At 54.9% G+C, this 16983-nt stretch overlaps 1 protein-coding gene and 2 long non-coding RNA genes across 4 annotated transcripts in view; 2 read left to right on the top strand and 1 right to left on the bottom strand.

Moving 5' to 3' along the window:
• Positions 1–4264: 4264 nt before the first annotated feature.
• On the top strand, positions 4265–9451 carry LOC118026678. Its single transcript, XR_004683647.1, has 2 exons — positions 4265–4628; positions 7922–9451. It is a non-coding gene; the product is annotated as an uncharacterized LOC118026678 (long non-coding RNA).
• An 865-nt stretch (positions 9452–10316) lies between these two features.
• Positions 10317–15056, top strand: LOC118026679. The gene is made up of 2 exons (XR_004683648.1): positions 10317–10864; positions 14809–15056. It is a non-coding gene; the product is annotated as an uncharacterized LOC118026679 (long non-coding RNA).
• XG (Xg glycoprotein (Xg blood group)) overlaps positions 11252–16983 on the bottom strand; it is a 34151-nt gene continuing 28419 nt past the window's right edge. For both annotated transcript variants that reach the window (XM_035029658.1, XM_035029657.1), the window contains 3 exons: positions 16328–16363; positions 14768–14884; positions 11252–12648 (listed from right to left, as the gene is read on the bottom strand). In XM_035029658.1, coding sequence (XP_034885549.1) covers positions 12632–12648; positions 14768–14884; positions 16328–16363 — 170 coding nt within the window. In that variant the 3' untranslated portion in view covers positions 11252–12631. The remainder of the gene's footprint in view (positions 12649–14767; positions 14885–16327; positions 16364–16983) is intronic.

Raw genomic sequence — 16983 nt, 5'->3', positions numbered from 1 at the left:
CTATCCATCATATCTATCATCCATCATATCTATCATCTATCTATCCACCCATAGTATCCATCCATCCATCCATCTATCCATATCTTTCTATCCATCTATCCATTATATCTATCGTATATCTATCTACCTATATCTACAAGATGTTTAGGGGCAGGAGACACCCCCCATGGACATGTCTGAGACATGGGCACAAAGACTGGGATCCTCCAAAGGCATCAGGGTGATGAGAGAGTCCCATGTCCAGAACAGACCACCCTGCGACGGGATGGCTGTCCAGACAAGAGGAAGGTGCAGCTGCATTTGCCTGAGGGAAGGTACAGGATGGAATATAATACAAACAGCAAAGTCACCCAAACTGGTAACTGCATACACTGGTTTTGCTGCATTTTTATAAGGACATAAATGTAACCGTTTTAATCAGTGGGTATTATGAGCTGAAATATGTCCCCCCTGTCCCCCGGCCAAACTCGTAGGACGTCCTCACTCCCAGCACCTCAGAATGCGGATATATTTGGAGATGGGGTCTTGAAAGACGGGATTCAGGTAAAATATTGGGGTGGGCCCTGATCCCCTAAGACTGGGATCCTCACAGGAAGAGGGGATGAGGACACAGACACGGACAGAGGGATGACCACGTGAGGATACAGGGAGAACACAGAGTTTACACACCAAGGAGAGACACCTCAGGAGGCACCAGCCTTGGCTCCGCCTGGAGCTGACTCCCAGCCTCTAGGACTGGGAGGAATAAATATATGTTCTTTAAGGCACCCCATCTGTGGGATTTGTTTAGCACCCTAATAAACTGGGGCATTAAACTCAGGAAGCAGACCAGGTAATGCCATACCCACCCTGGGGAAAAGAAGCAGAGCAATCAGCTGGTGACCCTATCAGGTTTAATTTTATATGCAACTGCCCTTTTCAGGCTGAGAAACTATCTTTTTCTACGAAGCTACATTTCCATCATTGTAACTGGCTATATATTTCATATGTAAACAATTTAAATTGGATCCTCCTCAAAGAAAAAGAAAATTCACAACAGAGCTTAGTTGGATATTCCAAAAGAACATCAAATTCCTTCTAAATGGAAGTTAACACAAAGGCGTGAAAAATATCCAACTAGATTATTCCTACTCCTTTATCCTCTCAATGATCTCTAAGGAAACTGTTATCCAATTGCCAGGGTCTGTTTTGACTCAGCATGGTTGATAAATATGCGTCTCCTTCCCCAGAGAGTTATCAAACCAGACACCAGAACAATTAGATTTCCAACCATCTCATGTTTCAGACCTACTTGGTTTGAACACATCAGCTGCTTTCACGTGAGAAACAAGTCACGGGTGAGGGAGGGGGAAGCCGGGAGGTCCTGGGAGCAGAGCTGCTCCACGGTCCGTGGAGGGGAGCACATTACCTGGGAGGGCTTTGGGGACCCCCAGTGACGCACTGAGGACAAGCTATTTGTCCAGAAGCTTCCTGATTTGCAGGATGGATGGAGATAGTGCTGGGTCCAGAGAGCGGGTAGACTCCGCCCTTGCTTAGGATGGAGGGATTCGTGGTCCTATCAACAGGATGACACCACAGCACCCCCGGAGAGCAACCCCCTCTCTCCAGCAACCCCAACACGCAAACTCACGCTCTGCGAGAAAGACGGGCACGTCTGAAGGCTGGCCACCAGGGCCCCGTGCACCATGTTGCAAGATCACTCACAGAGAAGAGCACCATCAGAGGTGCAAAGGCAGACCAGTGGATTTTAAGGTAACGAGGATGAAAACTCATTAACGGGTCTTCAGAGGCCACACTGCCTTGCTTTTAAGAAGCTAACAATGACCAAGTCTCGCTGTATCAAGGAATGTCCACAACCATCCAAGGACACTGCATTTAGAGTCAGTTGCCACCCCACATGGCGCCAGGGTGGGGACTTTAGGCATTACCACAGAGCGGGGAAACAGAACATGTGTGGCTGTACTCCAACCACGGGTTTAAGAAAAAATAAATATTCTCACAACATCAAGTTCAGCCCGAAGAACATGGTGGCTGAGAGTTTTGTAATGAATCTGGGAGAAAGGTTCATTTTTATCCGTTTCTACTCCTTGTGTGTCCTCCACTGGACCCATCTTCTTTCTTATCTGCCCACCACCCATCCCCCGGAAATAACATGGCTAGCTTCCTCCTCGGCCCCTCCTCTTTTACTCAAAGGTGGTTTTTGTTCCCCAAAAACATGCCAAATACCCACTTCGGGTCTTCGAGCACATTCCAGGGCTGATGGGGGAGATGCATCCAAAGGTTGCTCATTGAATGCTGCCATTATATGGGCCCTAGTGGCTTTGGGGGGAGAGTGGTTTTTACTGTGGAGAGTTGCACACTGCTCCCTGGAACAGAGAAACCGTTCTGCTTCTCCTCGAGACAGAGTCCTACAGCGGGAACCACAGGAAACCCCGCCTCAACCATTTTCCTTTCCGAGGCCACGCAGGAGAAAAACAGCATGGAAGCTCCTCTGTGATTTTACCAAATTGCTCCTCCAAATACAAAGTAACCTGTCGTTTTAAAAAAAAAAAAAAAATGCGCTCATGGATGATCAGGTCTGGTCTGGTGCAAGATGGGGTGTCTTCATGATAAAAACAGGACAGGCATCTCTCTTATGCGTTAAGGCCACAGTCCCATTATCTAATTTCTAGCCCTCTGAACTGCCCACATCCGATGTGCCCAACCCCCCTGAAGGGCAGGTGTGCAGGACTGAATCTGACCCTCGCGGGCCAGGTCTTGCCCTAAACCCCAGCCATGTGGCCATCCCAAGCCCACTGCCCTGCTGGGGGGATTACCCCAATCTTTATTGGAATAAAGGAGTACACCCCGTGGTCTGAACTTGGGAACCTCCAAAGGCACTGTGTTCCTAAAGTTTTAGGGGCACGAACTTCCTATCTGTCTACCAGTGGGTGAGAACTGCCCAAGAAACTAGCACATCTAAACTCCTAGGGCTGCCTTTTACAGAAGGGAAATTCAGGAATCTCGAGGCCCCCTGATCAGGCGATATATGGACCCCTCCCAGCGGGTGAGACTCACCCCATCTCCATCTGCAACCCGGCAGCGCCAGGCTCTGCAAACGCAGGGATACGCTGGGGAGGCTTTGGGGAGGCCAGGGGCTTGGGGGTGATTGTGCCGGCAAAGGGGGGGGGGGATTCTCCCCAGAACAGATCGATCTCACAGGTCCCAGAAGGAACAGGGAGGCTGGGCCGAAAGCGGTCACGGACTTACCCGGCATGGTTTGGGCGCCGTGGTGCCGACTTGCGCCTGGGTTCTCTTGGGCGTGGTGGGTGGACTCTGCCGCCCTGAGCAGGGCCTAGCAGAGGCTTCGTCTCCAGGGGACCCTCGCAGATTTCCAGGCCTGCAGGCGACAGCTCGGCATTCCAGACACCCCGTAATAGCTGCAGCCCCAGCCCAGCGCCCCCCTACCCGGCCCCGCGTCACCTGGGCCCCGCTGAACCGACGCCACCCCCACGACTCCCATGCCCTGCACCTCATCCTCCGCGCTCGTGGGCAGCCTCTGTCCTCCAGCCAGGCTCCCCTCGACCCCCCGTCCTCGCCCCGGAGTCACCTGCGACCCCTCTGCGCCCCGCTTATACTCCCCGTTCTGGGACACCCTCAGGCCCTTGCCCGCCCGGGAGTCAGAAGCGTCCCCAGCGCGCCAGGCACTTCTTCCTGGCTCCGGTGGGTCCTGTACTCCCGCCCGGCGACCCCTGGACTCCTCGGCCGCTCCCCAGTGATCTGCGGCCCGGCTGCGCCCCGCCCCTCCTCCGCGCTCCTGGACGCCCCGGCCGCACCCCGGGCTCGCGCCCCCGTCACCTCCTTTCTCGCGAGGACCCCACTGCGCGCCCCACGCTGCACACCTCGTCCCTCGGCTCTCTGGCAGCCCCGCGCCCCCCGGGTTCCCGGCACGCCCAAGCGGCCCCCAAGCCCCCGCACCTCCTGCGCGCTCCCGCAGCGCCAGCCCTCCCCACGCCCGCCGCCCCGCGCCTCCCTCGCGCTCCGGCCCAGCCGGCGCCCCCCGCACCTTCGGGGCGCTCAGGCAGCCCCGCGCCACCCTCCGCAGACCACTCCCCAGCCCCCGCAACCCCTCGCGCCCCACACCTCCGGCGCGCTCGGGCGGCTTCTGGCCCCGCCCGCGCTGGGAGGGCCTCGCGGCCCGCGCCCCGCGATTGGCCGCTCGCCGGAAGCCCGGCCCCACCCCGCTCGGCCTCCGGGCGCTGGTCCCCCACCGCGGAGCTGCGGCCCCAGCCCGCCTCGCCGGCGCGCCGCCTGCCGCCGTCCCAGTGCCCGGGGAGAGAGCCGCAGAGGGGCCGCGGCCGCCCTCTGCTCCCGCGCCCCGCCCCTGCCCCCCCGCGGCCCCCTCCCCGCGGAATCCGGGAGCCCGTGGTTTCGGGTTTGGACATTTAACCTTCACCCAGCCCGCTCCAGAGTCAATGTTTGCAGTGGCCCGGCGGCCTGGGCCCAAGGCCAGCCGGCCGCCCTGGAGAGGCCACGCTTGGAAACCTCCCCGCCGGGACAGCTGCACACGCGATCTTACTGAATTCGGGGGTGGGCGAAGGAAGGAGTGGAGCTTGGGCGCACGCACGGACGCGGGAGAGCATCACCAGGTAAGTGGAGACTTGGCGCCTCAGCAGCTGAATCCATGCGCGCACGGGCGGATGCACCAGGGAGTGTGTGCGTGAGTGAGGGCGCGCGTGCGCATGCAGGAGTGCGGCGGTGCGGGCCCGCAGGAAGCAGGGAGCGGGTGGGTGCCGTCCACGCGCTCCGGGCTTGGATGTTAGTGACGGGCGGCACGCATGAATGCAAGAGTGTACCCACGAGCGAAGGCGTGAGTGAGGATATGCGCGCACCAGGGCGTGAGTGAGTACGGACAGGAATAACTGAATGCATGCGTGCGTGAATGAAGGAGGGGATCTAGGAATGAGTGAATGACTGGGCTCAGGGCATGAATGAGTGAGTTCATGTATGCGTAATTGGATGAGTGCGTGAAGGGCCATATCCATGAATGAGTAGTATGCGCAGGAGTGAATGAATGAATCAAATGTACGAACAAGGGAATGAGTGAATGCGTGTATTCATGAATGAATGAATTGTGCACGAGTGCATGAGTTAATCAAATGTATGCACAAGGGAATGAGTGAATGCAAGTATTCATGAATGAATGAATGTGTGCACGAGTGAACGAATTAAATGTATGAACGAGGGGATGAGTGAATGCGTGCATCCTTGAATGGATGGAGGTGCGCACAAGTGAAATTTAGGAAGTAGTTCAAGTCAATCGTCCAGAACTGGGCAGGACAGGGAGGCATGTGGCTCATGTGCGGACCCAGGAGCCCCTGGTTTGAACCCTCCCGCTATTGCATGAGTCCAGTTGAATGTACAGAGAAAGGGGGGGGGGGCATAGGGGCAGCGGATACCCAGGGATGCGGCCCTGGAGAGCTAAACATGTTGGACACACAGCTTGAAGGCTCATGAGAAGAATGTGGGGCAGGAGTTGGTGTTGGGACAGGAGACATGTGAGCCAAGGAGACTCATAGAGGGAAAGAAGCGTCTGCCAGATGGGCCAGGAACTCCTGGGGGAGGAGAAAACTCTTGGCTGGGGCCACAGGAGAGCACAAGGACCGGTGATCAGAAACACCAGGCAACTATTTCCGGAACTCTTCATTGTCTGTGGCCCTCCTTGGTCCGGCAGGTTGTCATCGTCCTGCCAGCTGAGGTGTCCAGGGGACATACATCTGCAGGGGGGAGTTGACGTGCCATTGCTAAGGAACGGAACAGCTGGGCTTGCTGCCCTGTAAAATCACCTGGGGTGGGGGAGGAGGAGAGAGGAGTCCCAGAGGGGGTCACCCAGCCACCTGCCCCACAGGTTCACCCCACATCATGTCTACACCATCAGTACACATACCAACGTAGTTTAAAAAGATGAACAAGGTCTTTGTGCTATTATGAAAATTGCTCCTCCCAACCCCCACAGACGTCGGGGTGTCAGGGAACCCCCACCTAGGGTTCCACATCCCACACTTGGGAACTGGCACAACTGAGCCTCCAGAAATGAGAGAAAAAGGTCCAAGAGGACATCGCCCATGCTAAACCTCATTAACAATCAGACGGATATTGCCAAGCGATATAATTATTATCCTGATATTATTATTACTATCATCCCAGCATCTCAGCTTCCCCAGAGCAGGCCTTTGCTGGATTTCATCTGGTTCCCCATTGGGACAAGTCACCCACTCGCGACCCCATGGGGAATGGGGGCTTGGCATGCTCCAAAGCCACCGGGGCTCACTGGCCTGGGAAAAGAAGGGACGGAGACAGAGAAGGGAAGGGCCCCGGGTTCTAGAAGCACCTGTCCATAGAGACAGCACCCTCGATCAATAACCATCAGCCTTGGGGGACAAATACTGGTAGGGTTTTTCCACCCCACACACTCCACCCCACAGACAGGCCCAGACCTGTTAAGGAATTGCAAGCAGGTGCAGGCACTGGGAAGCACCCTCTGGAAACCACGGTGTAGCGCCCGCCTGCCTCATCACGCTGACCGTTTCTACCCTAGCGGTCTCCAGAATCCACACCTGCTGAGCCATCAAGGTATCGCTGGTCTGTCCCAACAGGAAAGGCGCATGGAGCTTTCTGTCCCCACCACAGGCTGTGTGCATGTGCTTGACTCCTTTTGGGGTCTGCGCAGGTATCTGCAGGGCTTATGGAGCCTCTAGAAGGTTCCTCAACATCCCCGCAGCCTCTGACCTAGCGGTGGGAGCATCAGGATCTGAGAAATATCTGGGGAGAGCCCCCTCTGGAGTCAGCACCCCTGTGTCCTATCCCCAGCCCGCCAGCCTGGAAGGGGAGAAATGTTCACATGAAGCTGGACAGGCGGGGGAAGGGGCAGGTCTCACGTGAGTCCTGCGCAGCCCCCCAAAACCCCCTCGCTTCCAGGGGAAGGTGGAGGTTCCCTGGCCTCCGCTGGTCTTGCCGTTGGCTCCAATATTTGCCAAGTGTCCCCGCACATCCATGCCACAGCTCATTCTGTTTGGCCTCAGTCTGGCCTCAAGTGAGCAAACTGTGGAGTGCTGTGTGCAAAGGCCCTCCTCTGAGGAATGGGTCCTGGGACAGACCTCCAACAATCAGAGATCTATTTCCGAATGTCCCAGACAGCTCCTGTCTCCTTTACTACATAGGGCAGTGAGGTTCCCAAATTGTCCCCTTTCCATGGGTTAGAAGTTGCCCAGCAGCAGGATTTCGACCTGGCACTAGTAACATGTGGGGCAGGTCACTATCTGAGGTGGGATGTCCCGTGTACTCTGTAGGGTGTGGAGCACTGTCCCTGGTCTCCACCTACCACATGCCAGGAGCATGCTGTTCCCTCCCTCAGTGTGACAACCAGAAACAACTCCAGACATTGCCAATGGTCCCCTGAGGGGCAGAATCACCCCTGGGGTGCTAGCTACTGTGATGGATGGATGGATGGATGGATGGATGATAGATTAGATAGATAGATGATAGATAGATGATAGATAGATGATAGATAGATAGATAGATAGATAGATAGATAGATAGATAGATAGATAGATAGATAGTTATGATGGATGGATGGATGGGTGGGTGGATGGATGGATGGATGGATGTTTGGATGGATGGATGGATGGATGGATGGATGGATGGATGGATGGATGTTTGGATGGATGGATGGATGAAGGGATGGATGGTTGTTTGGATGGTTGGATGGATGGATGAAGGGATGGATGGATGGATGGATGAAGGGATGGATGATGGATGGATGGATGGATGGATGGATGGATGGAAGGAAGGATGGATGAAGGGATGGATGGATGGATGGATGGATGGATGGATGGATGGATGGAGTCTCTAGTGCTAAAGCAGGGTTTCTTGGCATCAGCAGGACTGACATCTGGGGCTGGACCATTCTTTGAGCTGGGACGTCCTGTGCACTGTGAGATCTCAAGCAGCATCCCTGGTTTCCACCCACCAGGTGCCAGGAGCACCCCCACATCCAGCTGTAACAACTGAAAATGTCTCCAGACATTGCCCCTCACTCAGAAACTCTGTCTTGTAGCAAGAGAGCCTTCTGGGTGCAGAGGCCAGCTTGGGGCTGAGCCAAACAGAACCCTCTGCCAGGCCCTGAAGAAATGGGGGTGTTCTCCCTTCCCCAGCCACCCCCACAGCTTCCTCGACATATGTCTCAGGGGTCTCTGTGTGGAATGATGAAGACAGAAATGCAGTGGGCACCATCGGGGGTGTGCATGCTCGATGGAGCGTCTGGTGGCTGGTCAGCTGTGCAGAGGGCAGCCTCCCGCCTCTCCCACTGCCACGGGGCAGGCACATCTCTCTCCAAGTGGAACACAAGCCTCTGGCTCCGATGCACATGCACATCATGGGCATCTGGGCGAATTACCAGGAGCAAAAGTCAGGTCATGCCGGCTCCCTGCTGGGGTCTTGCTTCTCAAAGGCTTCAAATCCTTGCTGGGGTGGGACGTCCTGCTCATGGTAGGGTCCAGAGTGCATCCCTGGTCTCTACCTCCTCCCCAACCATTCTGTATCCTGTCAACCCCATACGTCTCCAAAAGGTGGAGTTGGAATGCCTGCCGGCGTTCTAACAGCTCTCAGCAGAACAGGAAACAACACCAGGTGCATGATGGGGTTGCAAGAAGCAAGCATCGCCCCCTCCCCAGCCCCTGAGCCTCCCACGCACTCGCCAGCCCTGGGTCAGCCCTGAGCAGACAGCATTAGCAGCTCCCTGGGGAAACTGTGAGGGATGCACATCCTCCAGCAACCCCCTGAGCCCCTGGGATCAGAAAACTGAGCCTGGGGGCCAATGCGGGCCTCGTGATCCATGCTCAAACCCCAAGTTCTGCTCTGGTTGCTGGAGGAGGTAGGGATGGGGCAGGAGACGGTGGGGAAGGATGCACAAGACCCAGAGGGAATGGGGAGTGGGAGGGAACCGCAGAGATGTCCAAAACAGAAGGTTTAGGATGTCCCAGCAGCTGCCTTGTGTCCCAACACACACTTCCATCGTGACCCACCCCTGCCCCACACACCCGCCTGCCTCGTGGGACCCTTGCTACTCCGAGTTTGTGCTCAGAAAGCAGGGCAGATGGCAGTAAGACGCAGGCGAGCCTCCCCGGTCCCCGGCCACAGGCTTGGTCCATTTTTAAACCCAGAGCAGGCATCCTGCCATGGGCGTCGCTGGGCTCCTGTGCATGGTGGGTCTCCAGGAAGCCGTGCAGAGGGGACACCTGGCGACCTCCACCGTAGGCGCATTGGGTGGAAGGTAGGCTCTCCTCCCGGTTCCTGGGAAAAGGCCCACCGTCCTCCGGGATGACCTCAGCTCATGACCGCTGCAGACTCTACTTCCAAATAAGGTCACATTGTAACTGCTGCAGGCTACAACTGGAATATATTAACTTGGGTATTTGTGTGTCCGTGTGTGTGCGTGTGCGTGTGATTTCTTCTTCCCACTCTACAAGTCACACGGCAATCAGCATGACCACACTTCCCCCCCCCCGCCCCCCACTGGAAAGCATTGCACTTCGCCATGGATATGTGGTTGGGGAGGGGAGCAGAAGTTCTTTCCAAGGGCGTGCAGGAAAATGGAAATACAAGTATAGCTCCCGTGGTGGTCACCCTTCTCTAGACCTGCCTAAAATTCGATTCCGGGGCTTCGCTCCATTCCAGCGTGAAGATGCTCCTCCAGGCCCGGACCCCCAGGCACCAACTCGAGCTCCCAGGAAGAACTGGGAGTGTTGCTTTTTACACAATACGGTCAATACCATCCTTTCCTTCCTTCATGGGCATGCAGAATGCAGCTAATTGTGACTTTTCTCCTCTTTTTAGCAGGGAAGCATGCCATCCTGGTGGCCCTGGGGGTGGGGCGGGATGTGGGGGGAGTTCCTGAAGGACATATGCCCCCCACCTGAACCTCATGTAACACTCTGGGTCAAGCACACTTTAGGCATCAACCAGTCAATCAATCAATAAAATGCTTCTGCTATATAATCCCCACCCACCCCAAAAAAGATATGCCTCCAAGTACTCATGATTCAAAGATTTTTATTCTTTTTTTTTAAAGATTTTATTTATTTATTTGAGAGAGAGAGAATGAGAGACAGAGAGCATGAGAGGGAGGAGGGTCAGAGGGAGAAGCAGACCCCCGTGCCGAGCAGGGAGCCCGATGTGGGACTCGATCCCGGGACTCCAGGATCATGACCTGAGCCAAAGGCAGTCGCTTAACCATCTGAGCCACCCAGGCGCCCCCAAAGATTCTTATTCTAACTGGGTTGAACATTAGCCAGTTTCCGCTTGTCACTTGGGTGATTTTCTTTTCTTTTAAGATTTAGTTTATTTATTTGACCCAGAGAGAGCACAAGCAGGGGCAGAGGGAGAAGCAGGCTCCCTGCTGAGCATGGAGCCCCACGCAGGACTCGATCCCAGGACCCTGGGATCATGACCTGAGCCGAAAGCAGACACTTCACTGAGCCCCCTGATGCCCCCCACGGGGGTGATTTTCATCCCTTAATTTTGTAACTACGTTTAAGTGTTCACCATCCATCGAATTCCAGATGGCACCGATGACAACTCGTCTCCCTCGGCAAGGTGACAGGTGCCCATGTGCTCCCCAAACTCCTGCCGTGACCCTTGGAATGGAGCAGACACCTGCCACAGGCAGACACACCCCCAACGGGTACCCTGCCCCGCCCAGGACTGCATTTATCCGATGACGCTAAGCTGCGTAGATAGCTTCCTGAATCGTGGACCTACTGCGGCATGCTGCCTCCTCCTTGTAGGTGGGGATTACAGAAAGCAAGAACATGGCAAGCCAACCGCGGTATTTTTCTTTCTTCTTTTACATTTATTTATTTATTTTTAAAAATATTTTATTTATTTATTTGACAGAGAGAGACACAGTGAGAGAGGGAACACAAGCAGGGGGAGTGGGAGAGGGAGAAGCGGACTCCCCGCTGAGCAGGGAGCCCGATGTGGGACTCGATCCCAGGACCCTGGGACCATGACCTGAGCCGAAGGCAGACGCTTAACCGACTGAGCCACCCAGGCGCCCCTTACATTTATTTAAAATGATGAAAATTTATGTATGACAGGTACAGGAAAAAACCAAAACAGACGGATAGATGTCTTTATAAATGCTTCCATTGCATCTAGGTCTGTACGTGAAGGTGCAAATGCGTGTGTCCATGCATTTGCACGTGCACAGACCTTCACACACGCTTTCAACCAGTGTCAAAAGAAACTCACATACACAAAACGTGCGGCAACCATGCGGCTTCGTCCCTGGGTGCAGACAGTTGAGAAGCGTGCTAGGACATCCCCGTCCCAACAGGAATTGCGGGCTGCTGTCTTGAAATGGCTCAAATCATACATGAATCCCTGACATGAGACACCACCATCTTAGCTGCAAGTTCCCTTTTGCATTTGGGAAGCTCTCTTTAGGGCTTTCTGCTTTCGGCGCCCCCCTCTTTGTAGACCTAGCTCCCAATCCATGATGGTGAACACAAAGCATGCATATTTAGGACTTTTCTGGGTCCTCTCCATCAGCTGCAGATGGCAAAAATTGTCTCTATTTTGATATTTAGGGCAAAGCCCAAAAGTCCTATAAGCATGTACCTAAGTTGGATGAAACTGTGCCAATAAGCCCAAACTGTCTTTTTCCCTCCCCGCTAAAATCTTACTAACACAGAAGCAAATAGCTAGTATGCATTTCAGATGCTTGAGCGTTTTTTAAGGTTCTCTACTATGGGTCTAAAAAAATATATATAAACTAAGAAAAAGGATGGCATTGCCTAAAGAACAGAAACCTAGAGAGCGTCAGATGGAAACTAATACGAGAACAGTCAAGAGTCACACATCGTGATCGCCGTCCCCTATTTTCCCAGAAATCTCGAAATCATAAGATTTCACAGGAAAAGGAAAAGCATCCCAGGCCGCTTCCCCCGGCCCCCCACCCCCGAGATGGCTTGCACTCGAGCGACCGTGCATGGACAATCCCGAAACCCAGCCTCAGCCTCTGCAGGTTGGGGGCAGGGGATGGAGGGCTGGTCGAAGCCACCCCGAGTGGTGAGAATCCCACATTCCACATCAGCCGGGCCGGTGGGCGCTGGCTCCCTGATGAACACTCAGCCTGGGTCAAGCTTCTCCCCAGAGCGGGCTGGAAACCCCCCCACCCCCAGTGGTGCTCCTGAGACCCCAGCAGAAGACAGCACCCGAACCCACGACCCCGTGCCCTGGGACACTCCCCGTGCTTTGGGGCGACACGCACGGGTCACCCATGTGCACGTCCTGCACCATGAGGTCGTGTTGGGAACCCAGGACACAGTCAGCATCTATCCACATTCGCGATCGAACCAACAGATGAGGCAATAATCTTCGTTCGACCCAAGGAGGAGCCCAGTTATCCTCACAAATGCACCTCCTCCGGCGGATTTGGGGATGCTTTGGGAGGCAGCTCATCTGTGCCGAACAGAAAACACGTCAGGGCAGCTGATGACGTCGACAATGAAAGGAATTGTCCCAGGAACAGAGAACAGGGTTCTGGTCTACACCGAGCTTCTCCCTAAGTGACCGCTGGATCTCGAAACCCTCATACGTGCGCTGGTTCTGGAAGGGAAGATGGGCAACCATGTGTCACAGCTAGGATGAATTGACCAACTATATCTTTTTGGTCGCAGCTAATATTTGCCCAAACCCCCTTTTACAGATGTGGTTTCATTGACCTTCACAATCTCGGAAGAGGGAGCTTTTATTCCTTGCAGTTTACCAAATAAGGCTGAAGCGTCATGCTCAAACAGTCCACCTGTTGCCCCGTGTGTGGCCCCATCCCCAGAAGTGTGTGTCCAGAAGGTGTGGCACCTTCAAAGTGGAGCTGCCACACCCGTCCAGTTCCGCAGGTTGCACACTGCAAACTCATCCCCCTACAACTTGCCAAGACGGCGTGTGAGCCGTCCTCCAGCTGACAGGTGACCTCCCGGACCCAACCGCACAGCCGAGCAACGTCAGCGTGACTGCGTGGAGCCAAGTTCGCTGCAATGCTGAGACCCTCCCCTGCACCCCGGGTCATAAACAAAACCCAAGATGGATCCGCCATGCTCATACTTGTTAGACGGTTTGCAGGTTTGGCAGCCGGCAAGACCAGGTAACCCCAGGATGAGTCTTGCCCACCTTGGGGGGCGGGGTCCCCTCATGATATGACAGCGAGTGTGCAGTCTTGGTGTCTGAGGACCATAGCTTTAACAGACGGGCAGGCAGACGTGGTCTCCGCTGGACCCGGTGACCTCATCCCTGAAGAATAGCTAACGGAGGGGACGTCTGGGGGGGCTCAGTCGGCGAAGCATCAGGTCATGATCTCAGGGTCCTGGGATCGAGTCCCGCATCGAGCTCCTTGCTCATCGGGGAGCCTGCTTCTCCCTCCCCCTCTGCACTTCCCCCTGCTCATGCTCGCTCTCTCTCTCAAATAAACAAATAAAATATTAAAAAAAGAATGACCAACTGAAAAACTAGATGGGATGTTTATCTAGCCTCCAAAAAAGCAAAAAGAGCTTCCAGGCAGGGAAAACGAAACAAAACAAAACCAACCAAACAAACAAACAAAAAAAGCGGGCTTTGTCTCAGATAAACGGGGAGATCATGACCCACATTTAAAAAAAGCAAAACAGAACAAAATAAGAACAACTCCAGGTGCTGCAAAAAGAAAGTCAGGTGAGGTGAGGCGGTTGGGCACAAAATTCCGGCAGGCACCGGGAAAAAAGCCAATTCAGGTCTATACTGCTGGGTTCTGAAATGCCCGCGGGCCCGAAGACGGAATCCAAAGTCACGCTCGGTGTGTCTGCAATGACCACGGAAGCCGCCAGCCATGGGAGGGGTGTTTCAGAGACACGGTTTTCCCCAAGCTTTCCGGGGGGGCGGGGTGGGGGGCCAGGTGCGGTGTAGACCCGAGCTCCCCCGTGTCTGGATTTGGTCAGTACTCCCCATCCGCCAGCAGAGGGAGGCCCCGGGCAGGTTTTGGGATTTTGCAATCCCACCTAAAACACCGTTCCTGCAGGATTCCCTCCTTAGGGACACAAAGGAGATGTGGGTGAACGCACCCCTGCAAAGCCCAGATGGAGTCCGATGTGGGTTCTTGCTGTGGGGACCACACCTCCACACACCCTCAGCTCGCTTCCGCAATAGAACCCCTCTTTGTGTCTGGGCCCTCCCTGCAGACGGGTCCTCAGGGCCGGCCACCGGGCAGCACCCATCACCCCTGCCCCCAAGGGTAGCCAACCAGGCGTGATTCTCCAAAACCCAGGAGACTGGACCCCCAAAAATCCTGAACTAGAAAGCCACAGCAGCCCACCACCCCCTTCCATGGGGTCTGTGCCCAAATTCACCAGAAAGCCTTCCAATTCTGTCCCTGCATACTTTTGTTTTTGGAGAGGAATACAAACATCACAGCCTCAACCCAAACATTTCCCGAGTCCCTTACGATCTATCGAAACCGTATCAGCCCCCCTGATCGCAACCCCGAGCTGAGAGCGTTTCAGTCTATGTGAGTTTTAACACCCACTCTTGCAGATCACAAAGCTGCTTAAAAATACGGGGAAAAAAACGGAAAAGCACCCCCCATGAGGCCCCAACTTAAAACCACTTCCTTAAGCAAGGCGCTATATGGGACGTCCCCAGAAATAACCCAGCCCCGTAACAGGCTCCAGGAACTATTTTTATACAACCCAACACTTACCATTTGTCCTGAAACAGTTTCTCCTTCTGTTGCATTGGCAGAAACCCGCTGCGGCGCCCACCAGCGTGACCACCAGCACGGACACAATAGGAGACACGATTTTCGCTACCATGTTTCCTGCGGGATCGAGAAACCAAAGAGGGTCTCAGAAAACATGTGGCCAGCGAGAAAGCCGTTCATTGTAAATCATCCCACAATCTCACCTTGGGCCCTTCCCACCCTCACATGCACGGGAAAAAATACATAATAATAATAATAATAATAATAATAATAATAATAATAATAATAAAGAGCAAATCAGAACAAGAAGTCCGAGGAAAGGATTCTGCTTCTATAAGCAGAAGATTTCGAGATTATTGATGACGTCTTACCAGTTCAGGACATTCAAGGCAGAGTATTGCAAATAAGAGGCACTCGATTTGTTTCTCGTGGATTTGTTGAATTGGATGGGTTTGTACCTTTTTCAGTTTGTTTTTCGTGGATTTGCTGAATTGGATGGGTTTGTACCTTTTTCGAAGTAGGATGTTTGTACCCTTGCAAAATATATTCAGTGCACACGTGCCCACAAAGGTCTGGACACAGGCACACACCTAACCTTGACAGCTTGGAGGCAACCTTAACTGCCAACAGTTTGGTTTCTCTGCCTGGGACCTTGCATGACAAAAATCAACGGTCCCGAGAAAGAAGAAATCATTGCTTTTACTGGCGAGAACCACCTGTGTCTTCTCTCAGAGTGGGTCAGGCAGCTGGTGTGTTGTTGGGATGGATACGTGGCCCCCATGGGACGTTGGCTTGGCTACTGTGGCCTGCAGGAAGCATCACTTCCCTCCCCCACCCTGGTCTGGCATCTGTCCCTCTGTCTGGACGCAGGACCCCATACGTTCCACGCAACCCCATGTGTGCCACCTCGATTTTTGTCTTGGGCTTGGCCCCTCCAGCCCCCAGCTTGTGTCCGAGAGAATGGTAGGGATGGCTGTCCTGCGAACGCCAGCCCAGACACCCCACAACCCCGAGGCTGTGCACGTGCGTCGGGACGCAGAGGCTGCAGAGCGCTTCCATGCGTCCTTCTCGCGGAGCATCTGTGACGCACAGAAGCTTGGCGTCGGGGCGAGCGCATTCATCTTCAACGTGAAGGCGGGACTGCTGAAAGGCTGCATTCTGCCACCAACGTGTGACCAGCGTGGGCCTCCTGGCCTCCACCCCTGCCCCGTCTGACCTGCTCTGGGGCGGGCATGGACTTCTAGGGGGCTTCTCTAGGGCCGAATGTCCACACCCTCCTTCCCGTTCTCCTTCTTGGCTTCCGTTCGTGCTCTTGCTCAAACACACATGAGCCATCGGCGGCCCCGGGACAGGTCCACGAGCCCCTCCCTGCCCTTGGAGTCCCGAGACCCACCCTCCGCCCTCCTTCTCTGAGCCCCCAGGGAGGTGAGCACCCCGCAGAGGCAGGCTGCTCCATGAAAACCTGTGGGTTAAGACAGTATGTCCAGACCCTGCTGGCCCGCCCACGCGCTACGCAAGAGCGTGTTTTTATTACAGACGGGAGCGGCGCGGATCCATTACCCTGGGGGTTCCCGTAGGTCGAGTGTCCGTCTCCGCCTGTAAAGAGGAAGGCACATGGTCACGGGTTTATTCAGCAGAGTCTCCACCGCCGGGCACCGCGGAAAGGCTGGGCATGCAGCGAGAAGCACCGCGGACGCGGATCTCCGTGTGCGGGGAGCTTACCTTCTCCCCGAGGAGGGGCGCACACTCAGCCTCAGGAGGGGGCTGTGGACGCTACATCCAATGCTGAGGAGTGCGAGGGGGCAGCGTAGCGACAGGGCAAAGCAGCTTCCGTTCCAGGGGACAAGGGATATACACACACCTTTACAAACGCAACGTGCACGTGCACCCACGGACAAGGGCACACACGCGCACCGCCCCCCATGCGCGCACCGCCCCCATGCGCGCACCGCCCCCCATGCGCGCGCGCCCGCATCCTCACATACACACAAGCACACACTCACATTCATGCTTGTGAACACACGAAGACATGCATACATGCACACTGCCACCCATGCACGCGTCTCCACGCATGCAGGCGTGCACACCCCCACAGACCTGTAGGCACGCATGCAAGCCCCACACATACACACGTGCACACATCCACCTGCACACGCACGCACACAGTGCGCACACAGAGGCACATGGACATCTATATGCAAATCCATGTGCACAGA

Source organism: Mirounga leonina, unplaced genomic scaffold (genome assembly GCF_011800145.1).
Source record: "Mirounga leonina isolate KUSES-001 unplaced genomic scaffold, KU_Mleo_1.0 Mir_268, whole genome shotgun sequence".
Taxonomy (NCBI): domain Eukaryota; kingdom Metazoa; phylum Chordata; class Mammalia; order Carnivora; family Phocidae; genus Mirounga; species Mirounga leonina.
This window is presented reverse-complemented; position numbering and strand designations above follow the sequence as displayed.